Here is an 18,469-nt window from a genome sequence, read left to right as displayed (position 1 = left end):
TGAAGGTGAATGGTTTGCATTTCCAGATTATGTTGAACTTTTTGTTACTGCTGCTTGACTAGTATTTGGTGAGCGTTTGCAGAGAAGTTGGTATGTTCTATGCAAAATACAAATTATACATACAAACATTCTAGTCAGCTGTGTCCTCATGTGTCTCCTCATCACCTCATGTGTGTAGTTAAGTCCTCCGTCTTCCTGTGCTCAGCGTCGCGTTGTCTGTGCTACCTTCCCTACCCCTTGTCACAGTTTCCCAGTCAATTCATAGTCATAGTTTCCCAGTTTATGTTCAGGTTTTCCCTCAGTTTAGCCTTGCTGTATTTTCGTGAGTTTCAGCCCTAAATAAAGGCTCACTTTTCGTTAAGTCCACTTTTGTCTCCTCGCCTCTGTCTGCACTTGGGTCTTCTACTCTTGCAATCAACACAATCACAGGGTAGTTTTTTGTGTAGCACCCTCTTTGCGATTAGTTTCACCCAGAAGCAGCCACTAACCTCATGACACGACTCTCCAACTCGTCGAGGAACGCATAGTTTTCTCTCGTGACCAGTTATTGTGTCTAAGGAAACATGCGCCTGATGTCACAAGAGTAACCTCTTAATCGAAACTCATGGTCCTTTGTCTTCACTTTCACAGAGAAGATGTACTGTAGGATATCATAAATGTGTGCCTCTTCATAGACCAAAGGACAATTACACTTTGGGACTTCCAGAACGATTACTGGCCATAAACTCTGATTTGAGACAATCACTGTTGTTAAATGTCAAAAGTCTAGAAAGTTATAATTTGAGGCTTTAAGAAACACTCGTTTTACTTTAAGTGTACTTTTTATCTTGACTCTATTTGAAACCATGAAGCTTGAACTCTAATCCTCACTCCACTCCTGTTTGTCTTCTTGACAAACCGCTTCTTTTAGGCTTAAAACAGGTCACTGCAGTCGAGTCATAGAGGCAGGAAGTCAAAACAGAGGCTGCAGGGAAGAAGAGGAGAAATCCAAACACAGACCACCTTCCAACCCAAACAGTCACACACGCGCTGGCTGAAAAGCAGCGGATAACAGCAGAACTCCACTGTCTCAAAGGCTCGACTCATGCGTCAATAGTCGGGATGCTGTGATGCCTCTGTCATGCCGGACAGTTTGGGGCGGGGGAGGCAGGGGTAGAGCAGCAGGACTGTCAGATACATTGTCCGCTGAAGAAGAGCAGCAGTGATTCGCTCGTGCTTTATTACACTGAGCGACACTCAGAGGGAGAGAGAGCCACACAGCATCATTTTTCAGTAAGCAACTCAACAGCTGACGGCAAAAGCATTCACTATACCAAATGAATGCTTAGAGGTGATGCTGCAGTGTGCGTGACACCATTATTAAAACCAAATGGTGGGGTGGGTTGTTGGTTGTGTTGGTGACTAAGTATGTTATGATGATTTGACAGAGTGCTAGCTAACAAAATGCCAGTCAATAGAGGAGATGTGTGGATTTCATACATGGGGTCAGTACTACTGTATAAACCCACGTGTGGTTTTATGCAGACGTCTGTGCAGCATCATGAACGGTCAGCATATTAAATCAGAATCATTAATCACCACTGACACTTGTTTGTTTTTCTCTTAGTTAGCTTGTCATTAGTCATGGTGATGAGTTAATGCTAATTGACCCTGTGCACGACAAAAAGCTAACTTCCTGGTTTGAGACCGGATGTGGGGTTGTACATTTCCGGTAGCTTTACTTTGCGGTCAATCGCTACTGCGAAGATATACTCCAAAATTGATGTCCAAAACTCGAAAACGGAAAGATCGCATTAAGTTACAAAGAGGAGAAGGTGGGAACACTCACCACTGTTGTCATAAAAAATCTAATGATCAATTTTGACGTTTAAAGAGTTTAGATCGATCAGTTGTTTACATCACTCAACACAAGCAGAACTGCATCACTGCAGCAGAAGACACATCGTCCACATTCAGAAGCACATCTCTGTATAGTGACTGGTCTTATGATTTAAACAGGCAAATGTTCAGCATTCAAACTACAGGTGAAGAATAGTCAAACCAGATGTTTCCCCGTTATGTTGATATCAGCTAGTCAAGTACACACCTACACAGCATGTTAACAAACCGTGAAAAAAGCCACACAAAAAATGAATGATTGCTGGTAAGGGTTTCTATACATTAGTATTTACGAAGGGTATGTTGTGACTTACCTTCGAAATTACAACGGTCCCTCGCTATAACGCGGTTCACCTTTCACCTCGCTGTTTCGCAGATTTTTTAGTGCAAGTTTTTTGTTGCATGCTTTTTTTAGGTCCTGATCGCTGCAGACGATCTCCTCCGTGATGTCTCTCCTGTACAGTACAGAATCGCTGCATCGATGCTAGCAGTATGACTCTGAAGTGCAGTGCTGTATGTCCACGATGTCCACGAAACATTTTGCACCGTCAAAAAATAAAATTGGCTACTTGATTTCACCTATCGCTGGTTATTTTTAGAACATAACACCCGCGATAAACGAGGGACAGCAGAGAAATATAACATTTGAATCCTTTTCTCTTTTGCTCTGAGGCGCAGGAGGAATGTTCATCGACAAGTCGATGAACATCATTTACAGATATATTGGGTAAATGCCCGAGACATCTATAGAAATGTAAATCGCCGCTTTATTTATTCATTTGCTTAACTTGTTTTGGACCGTAAACCAGGCGCGAATAGGACACCGGAAACAAAGCTCCCCTCAGGAGTTTCCGCACCGGAAGTAGCATATGCTAACGTGCACATAGTCAATTCTCTTGGAAGCAATGCAGGAATACTTTCAAACAGAGGCAAGCATCAGTGCCACTATCATTCAATAGACAACATGTCTATGTCTATTGTCACACACTAATTAGTCTATTCTAGGGCAAACCCAAACAGTGTAGCAAGGGAGTATGGGTAGCACGCAACTGGGTTACAGGCTAAAAACTGAAAGCAGGTTTTGTAGCACATCTATGAGCAGCCAGCATGCAGGGAGGCTATTGTTTGTAATGTTCATCTCGCCCACTTCACTTTTAGGAAGACAGATGGATTTTGTGCTAATTTCATCCAACTTTCCCTTCCATTGGGTCTGGCTTTTGATCAATGCACCTTCATTTTAGCAAGAACTGTAGCAGTTCTGTGAAGTTTGACGAACATCTGCTTATTATTATTGTTACAGCAAAATATTAATATGGGTAGCAAACTAATTATTTATAATTTACTCAAACATATACTGTATACACTATATATTTGGGTGTAATCTTAATTCATATTCATAAATCAAATATAGTGATCAATAAAGTAACTGGTTTGCTTGGTGGCTGACCTGTGACTACCTTACTGTAACCAACAAAAACCTCTATGATCACATTGATTCTGTTTTAACCAGTGCAGTTTTGCATAATACAGGGGGGGAAAGTAACAGATACAAAAGATGTACTCACTGACTGAAAATATAACTTGTTAAAGACTTTTTTCTTCAACACTTTGGAGCAGGGGTGCCCAATCCCAGTCCTCCAGAGCTACCGTCCTGCAGCTTTTAGATGCATCCTTGTTCCAACAAACCTGAATCAAATGAATGGCTTGTTATCAGGCCTTTGCCAAACTTGATGGCATGCTGAAGAGGTAATCAAATTCATATTTGATTCATATTTGATTCAGCTGTGTTGGAGTAGGGATGCATCTAAAAGCTGCAGGACGGTAGCTCTTGAGGGCTGGTATTGGGCACCCCTGCTTTAGAGCACTTTAATGATAGAGTAGCTCTGGTGTGAAAATGCAATATTTTAATGCCTGTACTACAGGCAGAACGTGATCTGGGATTGTCCATCCATTTTCTTCTGCTTATCTGAGTTCAGGTTGTGGGGGCAGCAGTCAAAGCAGACTCGCCATGGCCACCTCTTCCAACTCATCTGGGGGGGACACACCGAGTCGTTCTCAACCCATCCAAGTTTTAGTGAGGGAGAAACATATTTAATCCCCTTTTGACCAGCAAGAATTTGGATCAAGAAAATTATCGGACGAAAGTTTAATTGGCAAGTATTTAAGGATTAGGACCGCACAATTAATCAGAGTTTAATCTCAATCACGATTTTGGCTTCCCACAGTTAAATTAACATGACTGAGCGATACCGAAAATGGAAAGCAAAAGTAAATCGAGTGCTCCCTACATCAGCGCCTCACCACAAGTCTGCATGTGCCAATCACAGCTGTTCCCTGCACTGCACTGCTTGTTTCCTGTCTGGACGAGTAACACTGTATTCAAAGACAGATTATGCAACAAAATTCAAATGTCTGCCACAGAAGAAGGCAAAGAGCTGGAGCCTAGAAGGCTTCAGAAAAATGGTCAACATACTGGAAAAAGATGTTATTCCCTCCCCAACTAAGTGACAAAACATGTGCAGTACACAAAGCAGGGGTAGATAGGTCAGGTACTTTACTTTGAGTTTTATTTACATCAATAGTGAATTTAGTAAGGTCTTTATTTTATTTCTTTGCTTTTAGATGTACTTAGGCCAATTGAAGAAATGCAGTGTTCGCCTCCAAAGAGGTTTTAATTAACAGACATGTAGCACACTGCAAAACTGAAAGCACTCCCCTGTCAATTTCATTTTGTGTTACGTTTTGGTACAATTCTTTTTATTTATGTTTCTTATTTTCCTTCTAAGGGATGCACTGAATTAAGAAGACTGAGGAGGACTAATTTTATTTTTGTCAGGGGCATTTTGTGTTATGTTTGAATTGTTGATTTCTTATGTTAATATCATGTGCTATTGTCAAGTTAAGGGTAAAGTTGAGGTAATTTGTATTACTTAGGAGATAACACTAAGAGCTAGTATTATTATTGGTTTGTCTTAGTTAGTTATCCATGTCCCCTGGTTTATGTGTCATGTTCACTGTTGGGAAGGTTACTTTTCAAATGTATTCCACTACAGATTACAGATTACATGCCCCGAAATGTATTTTGTAACGTATTCAGGTAAGTTACTCAATGAGAGTAACGTATTCTGAATACTTTGGATTACTTAATATATTATCAAGCTTTTTACAACTACATGAACGTACTATTGCTGTGTGATTTATTACCATAACTGAAGGTTACTCTCCATACCAATACCAACTAGAGGTTTGAATCTTAATATAAAATGAGTAACAGTCAGGTGGACATTAGGTAAGGCTGCACTTTATTTATTTATGTATTTTTAATCAAATTTAAATGATAGACTGTTCACTTCTTTATAAACCGTTTAAATTATGAATTCAGAAGGAGTTTCTTATTTTGCTGACTGTAAGCAAACAAAATTAGCTATAAATTAAGTTACAGAACAAATGAAAAGATAACAGAAGTTTGTTGATCATGTCGAGTTTGACAGTGGAGGTTTTTAACATGACCGTTAACAGGGCCGGTAGTCTTAGCGCTGACTGTGAAATTCATCAACAAGTCATATGACCATTTTCTTAGACAAAACAGAACAAATACAAACAAACAAACAAATGGCTGACCCATGACTCACAATAGGAAATCAGATTAAAGCTCACAGCACTGAAAAAGAGACCTTAAGACAAGGAAAGCTCATTGGAAATCCCACAGACTGTAAAGGTCTGTGTCCATCAGTCCATCAACTCAGCTGGTTGTATTTTGGTTATGTTCCTATATAAAAGCAAGGTTGCTGTGTGTAATTCTGCAGTTAAATCTGCATTTTGCAGCAACTACGTCACTATTTGTGGAGGAATTTCTGTTTCAGATCTATGAGCTTCTTAGTCAGTGTGAATTTCTGTCGATGCAGAAAGCAACAGTTTTGTTATTTGGGCTAATTTGTGAACATTAATTGCTGTATCGCCACAAACAGACTGCGCGTAGCTGCCAACTTGACTCCATTCAAACTGATAGCACACTGACACCACCTAATTATCGCCATCTTGATGCACCAAATTGTGGACCTGATCTTTAAATAAACCATTTCAAAGGCAAAAACATCATAAGTTTGTTCCATACTGGTGCAGTCATTTTGTGACTTAGTGTGACTGTAGCTGTCCTGGTCCGGGATCGGTGACCCAGGGTTTTGTGTTTTGTTGTTGATTTCATCATGATTTATCATTGCTAGTCTCTTGGTTTGTGTTGTGTATTCTAGCTGCCTAAGTTCTTTAGTATTTCCAGATTTCTAATATTTAGGTTTTGTTTATGTGCCTCCCCTGTTTTCCATGTTTTGTCTGCTCTGTGCTTTCCTGTCCCACGTTTCAGGTCTCTGTGTTCTCTGTGTCTATCTTGTCATCCTTGCCTCTGCATTCGTGTGTTTCCTGTTTTACTTTGAAAGTCTGTGCCCCATGTCAGTGTATTCTGCTTTGCTTCCTTTGTCTCGTTATGTCAGATTAGCCCCAGCTGTGCTTCCTTCCTGTTTTCCATTCCCTCGTTACTCCCTGGTGTGTTTTCCTCTGTGTTTTCAGCCATTTCCTAGTTACTGGTCCTGGTTTGTTTCCAGTTTAGTTTTGTATTTGAAGTAAGTTATTTACGGCCAAAATAAAGCTACCTCTTTTAGTTCACACTTTCGTTTCTGAGTCCTGCATTTGGGTCCTACATCCTTCCTTCCACACAGCAAATCCATGACAGAAGCATTACAAGAGTGAATGGGAATTAATGGAAAATCACTGGGCTTGGCATTCCTGAACTGAGCCAGTGGTTTATGCATTTTTTTAAGAATAATTTACTCAGGAAACGCTTGTCATTAGCAACTACAATAAGGAGGGCATCTTTCCCCATCTGATTAAAAATGTTTATTTCAACCACACGTGCAGTATTACTGCTTGTAACTGCTTTTTGAGCCAAACATATTTTAGAGAATTACTGTAAAGAGGTGAAAATAAAATAGAATGGGAAACTTTTTGTTTCCCGTAATCACCGCATGCTGAAGCATCACCTTGTTGTGTTGACTGAATAGATGCTCCAGCTCTGATTGCTCCATTGGCATGCAGGCACCAAATAAACAGAGAGAGAGAGAGAGGAGCAGAAAGGCAGTGCAGCATGAGGGCTGTGTGAAGTCTACATACCGAAAACTGTGCGCGCTGGGACTGATTCTTTATTTATCCAGAAGGACACTTGGGACAGGATTACTGTCATTATGCAGGGGATATACGTCTGAATCATGAAGTAGCCCATTTTACGTTTCAAGTGGAAGTAGACCGTCATGACCACATATTCACCTGGGGGATCAACAGAAATGAATTAGTTTCATTAACAAAGAATTTGAAGTTGCAGGCTGACAGATTTCATTAATGCAGCTCCAGACAGATGTCACATTTGATCTGGTTTTCTCCCCTCACTTCTACATTGTGTCCATTTGCACTCTGTTGTAGCTTTCTGCTGCTAAAATCTTTTTTTTTTTTTTTTTTGGTGTGGTGTGGGGGGCTTTTAGGATTTTTGTGAGCCAACTGGCTCTGAAATGTCTCAATGCATGATGTTTGAGGGTTTCATTTCACAAGACTGTGTGCTAGCCATGGTCCAGTAGACCCACTGTCATGTCTGTGCAAGTGTCAAAACTCTATATCCCCCCAATATGCGACACCCAAATCTGTCTTGTGGTAACACAGTGTAGACTTGGCAAATCTTCCAAGTATGATTCAATATAATGCCTTCAGAAAGATGTGGATCTTTTCTTTTAATAAAAAAAGCTGACTCTTTTGTAAAAGTGATAAATGAACAGCAGTGTCCCATTATTCCTCGAGCATTCATTGTAACTCGGTTGATAAAGCAGGACAGTGAAAGGATGAGCAAATCTCACCTGTGATGGATTTAATCGTTTCACTGGAGACCGTCTGGCCAATGAGATCATACTGAACGAGGCTGGAGGACTCTGGAGGGACCTCCACTGAATGCTCAGGCCCTTTGGTCCAAGTATAGATCATCTCCGTTTTAGGATAGGCATCTGTGGGCAGACAGCAAAGCCACACCAACATGAGTCACTGACTGTAAGCTGTGAGCAGTGCAGCAGAAAAACATAAGATGCTCAGAAGAAAGCAGCTCTTTGTATACTGTAAACTGTCCATATGTGTGCAGGATTTTACTTTGATATAATTGAAACATTATCATCACTGTAGATTTCGTCTTGTCACCATCCAGCTGTTAATAGCACCTTTTCCCCATTACCACTTTTCTCCTGTTTTCCTTTGGGTTGCCATTCTTCACACTGTTTGTATATGTGATAAATGCTACATCCTCTAGCACTTCTGCTTTTGCTTCTCAGATAATGGGGTTGCTATTCCTGGAACAAATTCTGCATATTGTTATGTAAAAGTGCATTAAACCAGAAACCATTAGGAACGAGCTACACATTAGTTATTTTGTCTGTTGTCTGTTGTGGAAATTGCTGCTAAACTTAAAACGTCTGCATTTATTGGGCCGGTGCAATGACACAAGTTTTCATTTACTAGCCAGCTTTTACCCGGACGTCATTTTCCTGGTGACGTGGCTGCTTACGGTTAGGTTCATACGTTTTTGGAGGGATTATGTATAAAAATGGCCGTAATTCCAAAGTAATGAATCCAGTTATTTTGTTTGAACTTGAACTCAAAAATCCAAGATGAATTTGTTGCAGACTTTCAGCTTTTAATTCCACTGTGTTGATGTACAGAGGCAAAATTATTATTGTGTCATTATACACAAACCTGTGGATCTAACTGTATGTAGCACTTTTTTACTCAGAGCGTTTTTATTCCAAGCCTTTTATTCTAAAAGATGCTTGGGCAGGTTGGGAGTTTGTTATCTTGCTCAAAAGCACATCAGTATGCTGACTGGAAGAACTGGGAAGTGAACCAACCTTCCCATTAAAAGACAACCTCTACTTCCTTGGTGGGTTGGTGTAGTGAAACTAAGTTGAATTAATATATTTTATATGCAGCATGTATTATATTGCCTTTATTTTATTGCCTACATTTAAAGAAAAGACAAATTGATAATAACTGTTATCTCTACAGTTGTTGCTTTGTCTGTTGATAAGGGTTCAACGGTAACTTTATCGTCCCCAATGGGAAATTGATTTGCATGTCCACACATGAAACAACACAAAAAGCAAACAAACACACACACAAAAAGAATTAACGTTAATGTTAATGTTTAAATATATTATAATAGAATAATAATTGATTAATATAATAAATATTTTTAAGTCGGATATATTATAGATAATTCGATTAATTAAGTCATGTCCAATATTCCTACATTTGAGGTCTTTAAAGGTTCCTGTTAATAAAGTTGATATTCTTATTATTAGATTCTACTAGAGTAGCTTTGCATGACTCATAATTAAAATCAATCCCTATTTGTCTTACACTGGGCCTTAATGCTGCCCCTCAGTTCATCCTGTGTCTGAAATGAAAATTTGGAGGAACTGATTGGCTGATTGGTTGCCCCTCTCAAAACAGAAAAGAGCAGTTGGGTGGGGCCTCAAATGTCCCTGTTACACTCAAAACATGTTTCTTCGCCCTTAATAAACACGAGACAATCATTTTGAGTAAAATGCAACTAAAATATGCAGAGTGTGTAACAAATGTATTAGATCACCATCCTGTGTGAGGTTTATGCCTCATCTGCGCTACAGTAACAGTAGTAAATTGGTAATCACCAAAGTAAATTTTTATGTTTTGTATGTACTGTTTTACAAAAAAGCAGAAAAAATGTATTTTTACAGTTATTTGCTTGTATTTCTGAACAGAAAAACATTTTAGTGGCTGAATGTTATGCTCGATTTATTTAGACTCAGAGAAGTTCAGTGTGCCGGCTCAAATTTACATATGAAAATGTAAAGTTTGTCAAAAACATACATTTTTGTTTCAAACAGGTTTTATGACAGAAGGTGTAAGAATGTAGACAGTCCCCTCCAAGTGAATACTGCTGCTAATTATTAATTTTTCTCTAAGAACTGGAAAAAAATCAAAACAAAAACAGACAAGAAGTCTCCACCAAAAACTTTTCACTAATAATTTTTTTATTGGTTCTACCAGATTGACTCATCATCTCACCTCCACTCAAGCATGAATAATTCACTAATCTGCATAAAGAAGATGATTCCAGTGCAGGTTTTACAATCTATTTTGGTAATTGTGGACCACACCATGACATCAGAACAAATGAAAGTAAAAATATATGATAACAGTAAAACTGTCCAATTAGTAAAGACTCAAGCTGCCACTTTGTGTCTAAGTAAAGTTGTAACAGTCACACATTATATTACAAGTTTGTTTATTCCCCGTTGTTGCTTCCCCTCTGTTTTATTTTGTTTTTTGTGCGTTTTTTTCTTCTTCGATGTATTCTCACTGGCGAGGTTGACCAGAGTGCGAATGCAAAACAAAATGGCAGTTGTCTTGGCCTGCCACTCCCTATGGGACTCCATATCGGCGGGATACCAACTGTGCTGCCAAAATGAAATGACTCTGGTGTGTCATGGAGTGGAACGCCGTGCCTGTGCACACAAGTCCAGATGGAGAAACAGAAAAAGGAGACGCGAGAGGAGAGAGAGGGGGAGAGATGAAGGAAAAATGAAGGCAGGGCAGACAGCGAGAAAATTAGCACGCAGGCACACATCGACGCGCACACATGCACCGGCTATGGAAAATAGCTGCATAGGTCTACGCTATCCTGAGGCAGAGGAAGGGATTCTGACCTTTCCCTCGCTTCAGGCCACATCAGATCCATGGTTGCTTCCTCCTGACTGGAGGCTAGCAGCAGCAGCACAGGATGGTGAAAGGACGGGAGGAGGGGGGATGACAATAACCGAGGAATGTGAATTTGTCCTCCGCAATGTCACCAGATTGGGTAATTGACAGCGGGTGTAGAGGCAAACTCGTTGTCTTTATTCCTCTCCTTTCTCTTGCAGATGTAATCTTCAAATCGCTGCTGCTCTCTGATAAGACGCAGCTGCTCATTTTTTGAGAAGCTCCTTTATTTGAAATAAGTCATTTCTGCTGACCAGTGGGCCCACTGTGAACACTGGTGCTGAGTTGGGCGTTTATTGTTCATGATGAAGAATGAAATGTTTCATTATTAACTATAGCATTTAGTCGCTTTCTGCTCAGCTCTTTAGCGCTCCTTTTCAGCACAGCATCCATTTCAGTACCAAGAGGAGGAAAGTGGCTTGAGCTAGGACAATATTTTCTTTGTCTTACCCTTCCACTGGTGTTTTCTCTTTTGTTACCCACTCTGCTTAGTTTAGATTCAGATTCAGTCGAAACGCTCTTATTTGGTTGTTTATAAAGTGGTCACGCTATCCTAACCGACTGCTACACAGCAGCTGTAGGAAGCATGGCGTCCTGAAATAGAATCACACTATTCATCTTAGAATCCAGCTTTTTTTGTCCTCTCAATAAAGTCATTTCAATTGTGTTAGAGTGGAATACAACTGATTTACAAAATAATCATCCAGGTAACTCACATCAGATCTTTGCTGCATATTACACGCTCATTACACTGCCACATGTTTTAATGTGCAAGTTTATCTGAGTTACAAGAAGTAAAGAACCAGAAGTGGGTTGTTTGCTTACACTTCTACTGTACTCTTGTATGTTTAACTCAAAAAGTAATTTAACAAAATTGACTTACTCCAGTATTTTACATTGCTATGACATTTTCTTCATTTTTGAGTTGATGAAACTGATTATTTTTTAATTAACCTGAAGTATTTTGATGGTTCACTTTCCATTTTAAAATGATCATTTCAGAGTGATTTTTCTTTTGTGTACATCTGCCATAGTGTGCAGCTGTTCTTTGGTATTGCAAAGTCCAAAGTGGGAGTGCTGGTGAAATTCCAGGATTTCAGCTTTAGATTAAAAATGTTAACTAAAATTTTCTACACTCTCTGTTACACTGAGTTACTCTGTGTCGAGTTGCTCAGGCGGCGTTTTGTTTATTTTTATGTTAGACCAAGGGTCTGCAACCTTTTACACCCAAAGAGCCATTTGGACTCGGTTTCCACGCAAAAGAAAACACTGGGAGCCGCAAATACTTTTTGACATCTAAAATGAAGATAACACTGTATATATTGTTTTTTTTACCTTTATTCTTTGTGTGAACAACTAAGGTGTGTTACTTATGAAATCCATGAAGTGCTACAGAGAAAATTACATTTTATTTATGTAATCAACACATTTTGAACTCTTAAAGAAATATAACAAAAGGAAAGACACCAACCTGAACTAAAATGATCCATGTAGCAAACAAAAACTGTTGTCAGTCACCACCCTTATATCGCCTTTGGGCTGTTGGAGCCTTGACCTGACTTTTAAAAAATAATTGGTAAAAAAGCACTATGCTGCTGAAAAATTAAAAATAGATATTTGCAAAATTCTGCCTAAATATGTATTTTACCACGTTAATGCGTGCGGCGGGGCGTGGTCTGCAGCGCCGCTGCAGGGGAGGCGGACGCAACTGAGCCACACCCGCAATCATGCCTCGCTGCCTTTACGTCTGCGCTATCTGTGCTGTTGTGTTGTTGGTGGTGTATGTCGGGCTGTGAGGTGAAAAGCTACAGCCGGCTGCATGCGTACAGCAACCATGTGTGAAAAGTGGTCAATAAAGAGATGCTGAAAAGCGTGTTCATGCAAACATCATTGGTCTGCCGTGATATGTTTACAATGGGACTTCTGCTCCTGAACCTCTGCGCACAGCGTCTGCTAATCGGGGCTGTACAAGTCAGTTTACGCAGGACTGTAAGCTGTCATCTGTCAGGCGTGAGCGGTGTTTGTCTTTAACATAGTTCACGGTGGAGAATAGCTGCTGACATAATGTGGATCCGAAGATTCATAATTGGCCTACCTGGGGTTGAAAGTCTCGATAAATGCACGGCGTTTCGGCGGGTACACCGGCTTCCGCGAGTGTGACTCTTATTTTGAGCGATGAAAAAATAATAGAATATAATTTTATTTTTATATTTCAATATCACAATAATCTTCCAATTTAGAACTACAAGTTAAAAAGAACTAACATAAATAAAATACACTTCAGCTAAATACTAATTTATTTTCCCAAACCACGCGGAGCCGCAGTATAAGGACTAAACCGCAGGTTGCCGACCCCTGTGTTAGACTGTCAAACATGCAACAGAGTGAGAATACACAAGGACTGGATATTGATTGTGTTTAAATATCACTAATTGTTGTATTTAATTTTAAAAATTATACTTACATTACTCGTGTCTTCCCAAAGTAACAGACTTACAATGCTACAATGCTGTTATGTTATGTTATTACTCAGGTACAAATTTTCACTGTGATAATGACTTATTAATAAAATCATTTGACAAAACATTGAGGACGAACAGAATTCACATTCTGATAAAATGATAGATTTTTTAAAACTTTGAGTCCTTTTCCTCATTCAAAGGCACTGCAGGAATATTAGAGGTTAAGAGTAATCTTACATGCATGTTTGGATCACTTTGTCCTGTCAGACCTAATCAGCAGCCCCTTCCTGTTTTCTCTCTTGTAGCACAGCCAGAACATTGAAAGGAGGCTCACTAAAATGGTACCATTTATTTCCTGTCATGATGTAGCTATATAAAAAGAAAATAAATCATCATGTCTTTCTCCTCATCTCAGCTTCTGTATATTTAGTTTATATTTAAATAATACCATTAATATTAATAATAAATCCTATTGGATGGATGGATAAAATACTGACTTTGTACATATACCGAATTTCCCTGAGGAACCCACACGAGGGATTAATAAAGTTTCATCTAATCTATCTACATTAGTACTCTACACTAAACTGTTAACTCCTGGTGTTGTAAGTGTTGTTCATCTATTTGCATATTTTTGCACGTTTTCAATAAGTTTACATTTGAAAAACACTTTTTTATATGTCATATTGTTACTATTACTTCCACTTAATTTCCCACTTTTATAAACTATATATGTTGCAGTTGTAACAAAGCAACTGTGCAAACTGTGTGTCAATAAGGTTTTCTGATGCTGATGTCACCAACTCACACACAAAGAACTTACAGCTGCCAAACTTGAGGGGGCATGCATGTGCATCCATGGGGAAGTCCACGAGCTTCATGGGACACTCGGCGCTAATCGTCAGCCTGTTGCAGAACAGAGGAGAAGCATTTGACTTAGCACCAATAACAAGGGCTTTCTTTTAAAAGGTACACCAAAAACTACTGCCTACATGGTTCTATTTGTTCAGGTGTTTTAAAACAAACAAAGGTGGTTTTTCAATTGTTGCTATGCAATCATTGATTCTGCTGATCTTTATATAAAAAAGGCCAATTACTATCAAACAATCAACTGCTCTCCTGAATGAATGTGAAAGTTTGGCATGTGCACTACCTCCACACAGCTCTCTACTGTGTACACAGCGAGAGCGGGTTTTTGATTTCACAGGAAATCTCTTTCATTGCTTTATAACAAACAAAGTCTGTCATCCCTCCTATCCCATTTTAATGAGCAAAAAACACTAAAAAGAGAAAACAAATACATGAAGTGTAACTAACACAAGCAGGCTTTTTAGATGGATGCAAAATTAGAGCTGGCTGAAATCTGTAGATTGGCATATTATTCGAGTTAATATAAGTACCTCATGGTGTAGAGGATGGTGCCGTTCTTCATGATGCGGAACAGCCTGTTGGGCGCCGTCATGTTGTGAGCGACGGACCTCTTGCCGTTCCTGAAGAAGGTGTCCGGTGTCCACACCTTTGTTACCATCAGGTTGTTCAGCCTGAGAATCTCTATCGGGCCCTCGTACATCAACCTCCGGTCAACCCACATCTGGCGAAAAAATACGTCCATTGTGTATTCCTAAGATGGGAAAAAAGGACCAAAAATAAGACCAGCGGGAAAAAATTGCTTTGGTTTTTCATCAAAACATAAAGCAGGCTTGGATGAGTGGCTCTTGATTGAGCAAGATAGTCATTATCTTCAAGTATTGATCTCTGTGTCTTCTGTAGTTTGACACTCAATTTAGAATAAACAAAAACAAAGTCATAAACAAACATGAGATAGGATAGGTACCATTTCAACGTCTGAGACAGGCCCAAAACTTGTCACATAAATGTCAGTCTTGACCTCAGTCACAGGACCTGTTGAGATAATGAAACAGACAAGTGTCACATTTAATGACCGTTTACTGGTGTAAATCCTTCAGTGTCGCGGTCGTAAAAAGACAGGAGTACTATTCATACTTGTTTAGCCAATCTAAAAGCCTTGCAGTAACTTATCTCTTCCAGAGCTGTAGCGCCTTTGTTGCTCTTTCCACTCTGTTCACTTTAAAGCAAAGCTGGTACGCCTGCATGTCTGAACATCTCTGCTGACAGGCTGCTTTACAACCAGCAGTGAGGCATCTCTTTGAGAAATATGGCCGTAGAAACCCAGAACTGTACTTTTAGAACTTGAACTGTGCATTAGGACGTTTGTGCGCTGACATACACACAATTATGTAACCACACTCACTCAAACGTGCCAGCTCAGAGGCCCGTCTTCAGTGGGCACAACTACCAGGCTTGTGCACAATTCAGCAGCGCTCGTGTTGTGATACACTAAACCACAAAGCAGTATGTTGCGTATGCAAATCACATAAAACATTGTAGAGAAAAAGGTCATTAAAATGTTGCCATAATGTTCCCATGAAAACATGTCATGCATGTCCTCAGCTTTCTACTTCCCCCATGCTGTTAAAGAGTTTCAGTAAGGCGTTCATGCTCATTTGACAGTCTTAACCCTGCAATGCCGAGTGCATCATATTTGATAGATGGGTTTTAGAGACCTGTCATCCCCCCCCCCCCAAAAAAAAAAAAAAAAAACCTAAAACAGCTGCATAGAAATGCCAGTCTGATACAAATCTGATGCAAATTACTGGGCTGAGCTGTCTACTAAGGTTGGTGGTTTGACCCCTGGCTTTTTCAGTCTTGGGCAGTTTCTTCATGGGCAAGAAACTGAACCTCAAGTTGCTCTCTGAGTGTTCACTGGTAAATGGTTACTGGACTAGTTCTTGTATAGCACTTTTCTACTCTACCTGAGCACTTAGAGCACTTTATGCAACTTGCCTCACCCATTCACACCCAAGCACATGCGAGCACTGTTTTTTCTTTGGTTAAGTGCTTTTTGTCTAACATTCATAGACAGACTCTATTGGATGCATCAAAGAGCAACTTGGGGTTAGCATCTTTCCCATGAAGACTGGAGCAGCCAGGGATCGAACCACCAACCTTCCTATTATTAGATGACGTCATTAGAGTGTGAATGTGTATGGATGTTAAAAAGAAAACACTTTGCCATAGAAAAAGAAAGGTGCTGGCATGAATGGGTATGAATGGGTTAATAAGGCATGTTGTGTAAAGTGCTCTGAGTGCTCAAGTAGCCGTCCATTTAACATAAAATTTCTAAGTTTCAATAAAAACCAGTTTCAAAAACTTGGAATTTTCTGCCAATTATTTCATGGTTCAGGCTGTAGACTGTTAGGCTGTTTAAATAAAAGTGCACATTTGTTTAATTATGGCATATTTGATGGTCATTTTATGGCTTTTTTCTTAGAAACGTGTTCTTCCTCCCCACCATCACCAAGTGCTTGTTCACAGATCAATGACATTCTCTCTCCACCCCTGCAGAAGCTTTACTTTACAGTATCAAGTGCCTTGAGATAACTGCAGCTGTGAGCTATATAAATAGAATACACCAAAATTGAAATCTTTAGCCTCCCTCAGCAAGTGGATTGTTCCCTCTGCTCATTTAGAGCGCTTCAGGGGTGTAGTATGATTACTATGGGTGGAACTGACTTGATTTAAACCACACTAATGGGGTGTTTTGTTGCTCAGCAGTGAGTTTGCAGCTATCTTTAGAGTACATTTTACGCTCTCTCACATTAAAAAGTCCAATAACAAGCGAAGCTCCCTTTTTAGTAGTTTAAAGATGTCACCTGATGCTTTTATTGCTCGATAATGTGGTTAGAGCTATGAGATATGGCTTTTAAAAATAAATTTTAAAAAAGTAGCATAAATTACAGAAGAAATAAAATTTCACCTGGTGGTTTGAAGGATATTTCTGAGTGGTCACATAGCTGATATGACTACTTTTATTGCAGAACACTCTCAATAGTGCGCAAAAATAGTGCGCATTTTTCTAAAATACCTCCGAATCCAGGTCGCAGCCTGTTGTCATAGCCGTCCAGAAGTCGGTCCAAAATGCGAGTGAAATTCTCCGGATAGATCCTTTCATCCTTTTTTGTCTGCGCAGAGATTTTCATCATACTATGAAGAAGAAGAAGAAGAAAATCGGGATACTTGTAAGTTGAGGGCTGAAAACACAGCTCGGCGGCAGGTTTCAGCACCGCGGACAGAGACTCACCAAGTCAGCAAACAGAAAAAGTAGAAGAGGGTCCGAGTAAACGCGGGGCGCATCGCTGTCACCATCTCCTTCTTCTTGGCAGAAACCATCCTTGCATGCCATACTTCAAGCCTCTTCACATCTCACCACCACCAGCACCAGCAGCAGCAGCACCACTACCAGCGGTAGCAGCTGCCTGTGTCCCGGAGTAAAAAAAGGGAAAGAGGAGCAATAGGCAGGGAGCGACACAGGGCAGAGCGGCGCAGAGAGGAAGAGGGAAGTTGAGAGCCCTTTTCCTCCCGATCCTGCAGTCTCTCTGCCAGGCGCGCAACACAAACTCACACATGCACGCGCGCACACACACAAACACACACACACACATACACGCACACACCTTCACCCCGAGCCCTGGTCACCTCTGGTCCGCATCTAAGCTGCTCTGCTGCTGCTCAGCACCCAGGCACACAAACAGTCCTTCCCCTCTCTCCCTCTCTTCTTCACTCTGTTTGCTTCAGTGTCTTACTTCTTTCTCTCCCTCCTCTCCCGCTTTCTCTCTCTCTCTCTCTCTCTCTCTCTCTCTCTCTCTCTCTCTCTCTCTCTCTCTCAGACACACACACGCGCACCTCCTTTGGTCAGGACACAGATTAGACGTGCGCTGCTTTGAAATAGCTTAAGCTCACAAGAGTCACATCTCTGACTTCACCCTGCTGTCAAAACTGGAGAAGCAGGAAGCAGAGGCTTTCTCCATCTCCTCAAAGCCCATCTCAGCCCCTCCGCCTCCACCCATCAACATCTTTTTGCATTCAGTTTCCAGCTCTAAGAAAAAAAGTGTACTTTTTTTAGTCACCAAATCTCCAACAAATGAAGATCTTCTCACTCTGACCTCAGCATCGCTGCTCTGTGACAGCGTCACACGCAGCCTATAGCCTACATGTTGAACTAGTTTCAGGAATGCAATGGTGAGCGCCTGTATTAAGATTCAAATGGGTCAGTCTTGTCGCAATACGCAATCACACACACACACACACACACAAAGGCACACAGGTACTGTAGAGGAACTGGGACAAGCCACATGCTGCTTCACAGATTTCTCTGCACCTGGGAGAAGCACAAGACCTTCACTGTGTGTGTGTGTGTGTGTGTGTGTGTGTGTGTGTGTGTGTGT

The 18,469-nt window shown here is 40.4% G+C and overlaps 1 protein-coding gene across 1 annotated transcript in view; it reads right to left on the bottom strand.

Annotated features, from left to right (window-relative positions):
* The window catches only part of gabra4 (gamma-aminobutyric acid type A receptor subunit alpha4), a 28,931-nt gene extending 10,718 nt beyond the window's left edge, over positions 1 to 18,213 (bottom strand). The window contains exons 1-8 of the mRNA XM_085172770.1: positions 17,699 to 18,213; positions 17,326 to 17,500; positions 17,110 to 17,228; positions 14,998 to 15,065; positions 14,564 to 14,784; positions 13,987 to 14,069; positions 7,773 to 7,916; positions 7,042 to 7,194 (exon numbers count right to left, since the gene is read on the bottom strand). Coding sequence (XP_085028896.1) covers positions 7,042 to 7,194; positions 7,773 to 7,916; positions 13,987 to 14,069; positions 14,564 to 14,784; positions 14,998 to 15,065; positions 17,110 to 17,228; positions 17,326 to 17,414 — 877 coding nt within the window. The 5' untranslated portion in view covers positions 17,415 to 17,500; positions 17,699 to 18,213. The remainder of the gene's footprint in view (positions 1 to 7,041; positions 7,195 to 7,772; positions 7,917 to 13,986; positions 14,070 to 14,563; positions 14,785 to 14,997; positions 15,066 to 17,109; positions 17,229 to 17,325; positions 17,501 to 17,698) is intronic.
* Between the last annotated feature and the right edge of the window lie 256 nt (positions 18,214 to 18,469).

The sequence above is a fragment of the Neolamprologus multifasciatus genome, chromosome 2 (assembly GCF_963576455.1).
Source record: "Neolamprologus multifasciatus chromosome 2, fNeoMul1.2, whole genome shotgun sequence".
Taxonomy (NCBI): Eukaryota; Metazoa; Chordata; class Actinopteri; order Cichliformes; family Cichlidae; genus Neolamprologus; species Neolamprologus multifasciatus.
This window is presented reverse-complemented; position numbering and strand designations above follow the sequence as displayed.